Source organism: Chrysochloris asiatica, unplaced genomic scaffold (assembly GCF_000296735.1).
Source record: "Chrysochloris asiatica unplaced genomic scaffold, ChrAsi1.0 scaffold00042, whole genome shotgun sequence".
Classification (NCBI taxonomy): Eukaryota; Metazoa; Chordata; class Mammalia; order Afrosoricida; family Chrysochloridae; genus Chrysochloris; species Chrysochloris asiatica.
The window spans coordinates 2,304,110-2,309,141 of record NW_006408560.1 but is presented as its reverse complement, the minus strand read 5'-3'; the positions used below and the strand labels follow the sequence as shown (position 1 = coordinate 2,309,141).

Genomic DNA, 5,032 nt, shown 5'->3' with positions numbered 1-5,032 from the left:
CTATGGGTTGGTACCGACTTGATGGCATCTAACAACAACATCCAGCACTTAACAACAACCACAAGAAAATAATAAGTTTTTTAATTACTCTCTGCTGTAAACAGGGCAGGAGCTCAGGTGGAGCAGTGATTAAAATACTCAGCTCTTTCGGAGAAAGATGTGGCAATCTGCTTCCATAAAGATTTACAGCCTTGGAAATCCTGTGTAGTTCTCCTCTGCCCTATTGTGACTGACTGACTAATTGACATGATGTTTTCAAGGGTCATTTCTTTTGTGGCATATATTAGATCTTCATTTCTGTTTGTTGTTGTCATGGCATAGATTCCAACTCATAGTGATCCTCTATAAATCTTTGCAGGAGTAGAAAGCCTCATCTTTCTCCTGTGGGTTCAAACCACAGACCTTGTGGTTCACAGTCCAGTGCGTATTGGATCGAGCCACCACGCCCCCCTCATTTCTCTTTATGATATCATACATCCTTTGTGCATACAGAACACATTATGTTGACCCATTCATATATTTTTATTTTTTAATAAAATGAAATGTTATAGATAAAGTTGGTGGATTCTTTGTCCTTTCCCCAGTCTGTTCATTTTCCTTTCTAGAGGCAGTTAACTATCATGAATTTGGAATGAAAGTCTTACAATGTTTGTTTTTATACTTAACCACTAGGTCAGTGGCTCAATCCCGCTAGCCACTCCTCAGAAACCCTCTACACAGTCGCTATGAGTCAGAACCAACTCAGTGGCACTCAACAACAACAATCTATATTGTTCTTGAGATTCTTCATTTAAGTTTTCTGTAGCATACCATCTGCCCTCTGATTAAAAAATTTACTTGAAAATGGACTAACATATCCCAAAGAGATCTTGAGTTTACCATAGCTTTGCGATATTGTTGTTGTTAAGTGCCTTCGAGTTAGTTACGACTCACAGCAACCCTGTATAGGGTTTGTGAGGAGTAGCTGGTGAGCTTGAATCGCCGCCCTTGTGGTTCAAACTGACCTTACAGTCCAGCGCTTAACCCACAGCGCCACACCAGGACTGCCAGATCTGTGATAGAGAGGGAAAATGTGCCTGCAAGTTTTCCACCATCTTTGATGTGAGAGTGGGATGGAGGTGTCTTTCAAGTGTGAGTACAAGTTCTGAGGTGAAAGCATCTGGCCAAGGGCTGGAATGATATGTGCTGACTGGGTGAGAGAATGAGGTGTGGTTTTAAATGCACTTATGCTTAGAGCAGATGCTATTTAAGATATTATTCCTCTCTCCCAGCAAGATCCTGTCACTATGGTGTTGATGGCTGTATTCTTCTGCTATGGAAGAAACAGAACTAGAGAAGACAAACATCTCTTTGTCATTTGTCTAAGACACAGATACAGATTTGAGTCGCAACATTCCCTCTATAGTTGGTGAACATTGTTGAACGCCAACAGTGAAATAGGCCCAGGAGCCACAGCTGCTCGCAATATCATTTCATTCGTAACTAGGAGCCTTGCTGAGTTATTCTGTCTTTTATTAAAGGTCCACACACGTTCCTGTCGGAGAAGACCAAGTGCAGCACATGGAGCTTGTTCAGGATCTAGCACAAGTTTTTAACAAGAAGTATGGCGAGTTCTTTCCGGTGCCCAAGTCCGTTCTAAGTAAGTAACAGATGGTTAAACCAGGGCATCTTTTGAAGGTGGAAGCTTAGAACTCTGTTAGGACAAAACTTGGTTTTTGCATAGACAGGCTTAAAGATTTGTAACAAGAATCCCTGTTTTCTTGCAATGGAGGACTGGTACATCTAGTTGTGTTATTGATCAAACTAACAGAAAAAGTATGAAAACTACAAAGGAGACTGAATACCATAACATGATCGTGTGCCATCCAGTCAAATCTGACTCATAGAAACCTTATAGCGTAGGGTAGAACTGCCCCATAGATTTTCCTAGGCTGTTATCTTTACAGGAACTGATTGTCAGGTGTTTTTTCCCACAAACTCTCTCTACTGGGTTTGAATTGCCGACCTTTTGGCTAGCAGGCAAGCACTTAACTGTTGTGCCACCAGGGATCCTTAAAATAGATATGTAATAATAATAATAATAACTTTCATTTATAAAATATTAATGTGATTTATAAAAACATTTATATTGCATTTGATTGAGCAGGAATTCTTCCCCATGTTGTTATGGATGAGGAAACTAAGGCTTGGCAAGGCTAAATTTGGTTCCAAGTTATGTGGCAAGTTGGGGGCAAATCTGGGCCCCAAACTTAGCTTTTCTGATTCCAAAGCCAGTGTACTTTTCCTTTCTTATACAAAAGAAAGCAAAAACCGTAGAATGAAAACTGCTGAATCACAGCCTAGATAAAGCAAGAGGAAGTTGATAATCTTCGTAGTCTGCAGTGTTAAATCCACAACAGAAATGGAGTGTGTAGCGCACCTACTGAATCTTAAACCTCAGGCTGTGCTAGTCTGTAATCTTCTTAAGGAAAGACGTTGTAAATTGCTCTCAACATTTTGGTAGCAAGACAGATTTGTAGCAGGGGCATGGATCGCTGAACCTAAGCACTGTCCATCTTGATTAAGCTGACAGCAGTTGAAAGAAATATACCATGTACCTAGTATCAACTTGTAGACTTGTAATGTGGCGCTGTAGGATCCACACTGGACTGTGAACCACAAGGTTGGCAGTTCAAACCCACACTATCTGCTCCTCGGAAACACTATACAGGATCACTATGAGTTGGAACCAACTCAACAACAAAACAAAGTATCAACTTGTCACATATTATAGTTCTGTAAAATGCTGTCTGTGAACTCAAGATGGACAGTGCCTAGTATCAACTTGGAGTCCTAGTGTGGTGCTGTAGGATAAGCACTCAACCACAAGGTCAGTTTGATCCCCAAGGTTGATGGTTCAAATCCAGAAGCCATTCCTCAGAAACCCTATACAGGATCACTATGAGTCAGAACCAACTTGACAGCACTTAACAACAAGAATAGTATCAACTTAGAAACATAAGACGAGCATGAATTTTTAAATTATTCCAACAGTTAATACAAATTAATTTAACGTACCCCATACTCTAGAATCCATCTTTTAGTGGTAAGTAATATTTTCATGTTTGGGCCTTTTAGTATTTCACCTATTTCAATTGTATGTGCTTATGTAATAACCATCAAATCTGAATACCACTGGTTCATGAGACATATCTTAATTCTTAAATAAGTCACTTCTCCCCTGTGTATGTGTTTGTGTGTGTGTAGGTATGGGCATATAGTTATACAAAGGAGCTTCAAAAAGTTCATGGAGAAACAAAATGGAATAAATAATAACATTTTTCTAAGAACTCTTTGAAGCTCCCTCACATAATCATCAAATAGGAAGGGGAAGGATTGCCACAGATGGTTAAAATTTATTAGCGGCCAGGAAGAGCAATGAGGGTGGCGAAGGTGATAAGCTAGACAGGAAGCAGAGAGAAGGAGGAAAGAGGGAGAAGAGAGAGAACAAAATAACACTGCTTTAAAAGGTGTGCACAGCAAAAACAGCATGATACAGCTTCATTTGTAAGATTATGCATTTTATGTGGATTTATGAGTCATGGTGTGGCACTGTAGTATAACTTGTATATATGACCACTGTAATATATGCACAAGGTCAGCAGTTCAAGCCTACTGGCCGTCCCTTGCAAGCGCTTTACAGGGTCACTATGAGTCAGAACCAACTCCATGGCGCTTAATAACAACAGCAACAAAGTGCATTAGAGGATGCATGAAAATAGTATCAATAAAAATGTTAACAGTAGTTATCACAAGGTGGAGCTATTTCAGATGATCTTTACTTTCATGCCTATATACCTTGCTTGAATTTTTCACAATGAGCATTTGCTATTTATATTATCAGATAAAAAATAATAAGCCATTCATTTTTAAGATCCAGATACTGACATTCCTGGTGATTCTTTGCTTTGTTTTTGTCTTTCTTTTTTTGGTGTATGTGTGTTGATGTCATTTAGCATCAATGAAGAAGGTAAAATCTCTCCGTGACCCTTCTGCCAAAATGTCAAAATCAGACCCTGACAAATTGGCTACAGTCAGGATAACAGACAGTCCAGAGGAGATTGTGCAGAAATTCCGCAAAGCTGTGACAGACTTTACCTCTGAGGTCACCTACGATCCAGTCAGTCGAGAGGGTGTCTCCAACATGGTCGCCATTCATGCCGCCGTAACTGGACTCAGCGTGGAGGACGTGGTCCACCAGAGTGCTGGTATCGACACTGCTCGATACAAGCTGATGGTGGCAGATGCTGTGATTGAGAAATTTGCACCAATTAAGAGTGAAATTGAAAAACTGAAGATGGACAAGGGCCACTTGGAGAAGGTTTTACAAATTGGGTCAGTGAAAGCCAAAGAATTAGCATTCCCCATATGCCAGGAGGTGAAGAAATTGGTGGGGTTTCTATAGGAGCTTTCAGCTAATCACAAAAAGAATTTTTTTCTTGTGGTCTATACACTGGAGGAACACCAGCTTTCCCCACAAGCAAAATATTCTAGTTGGAACATTTAATTTGATATACTTGATTATTGGCATTGTTCAGTGAATAACACTTTGTCGTCTTCAAATAGAGCAATGCTTTAAAATGCTGTCAACAAAATGCTGTGACTGGAGTAAAATTAGTCATGTAAAACTCCAATTCTTTGAGGCAAACACTCCCTGAATTTATGTACACAAACGCGAGGAAGGCAAATGCTGGTGAACACTAGTGTTTCTCTCTGGAATACTTGCTCTCACAGGTGCTCACTTTATCCCAATCCTTTTTTAAGAATAATAGGTAGAGGTCTTAGACTAATATACCTTGGGTTGCCATTTGGGATAATAAATTCATTACTATAGTTAATTTTTTGCTGAGATATTGGTACCTGCCTCCTTGGATGTAAGCAGCTTGTCTTCCTGAGACCACACTGAGATTTGTAGCAAGTATTTTATTTTTTAAAGCTTTAATTCTTTTCCAGAGAAACGTGAATTTCTGAGAAGGTTGCATTATTTCAACTT

At 39.6% G+C, this 5,032-nt stretch overlaps 1 protein-coding gene across 1 annotated transcript in view; it reads left to right on the top strand.

Moving 5' to 3' along the window:
- WARS2 (tryptophanyl tRNA synthetase 2, mitochondrial) overlaps positions 1-4,444 on the top strand; it is a 101,719-nt gene extending 97,275 nt beyond the window's left edge. The window contains exons 4-5 of the mRNA XM_006861304.1: positions 1,521-1,639; positions 3,996-4,444. Coding sequence (XP_006861366.1) covers positions 1,521-1,639; positions 3,996-4,444 — 568 coding nt within the window. The remainder of the gene's footprint in view (positions 1-1,520; positions 1,640-3,995) is intronic.
- The last annotated feature ends 588 nt before the right edge of the window (positions 4,445-5,032 follow it).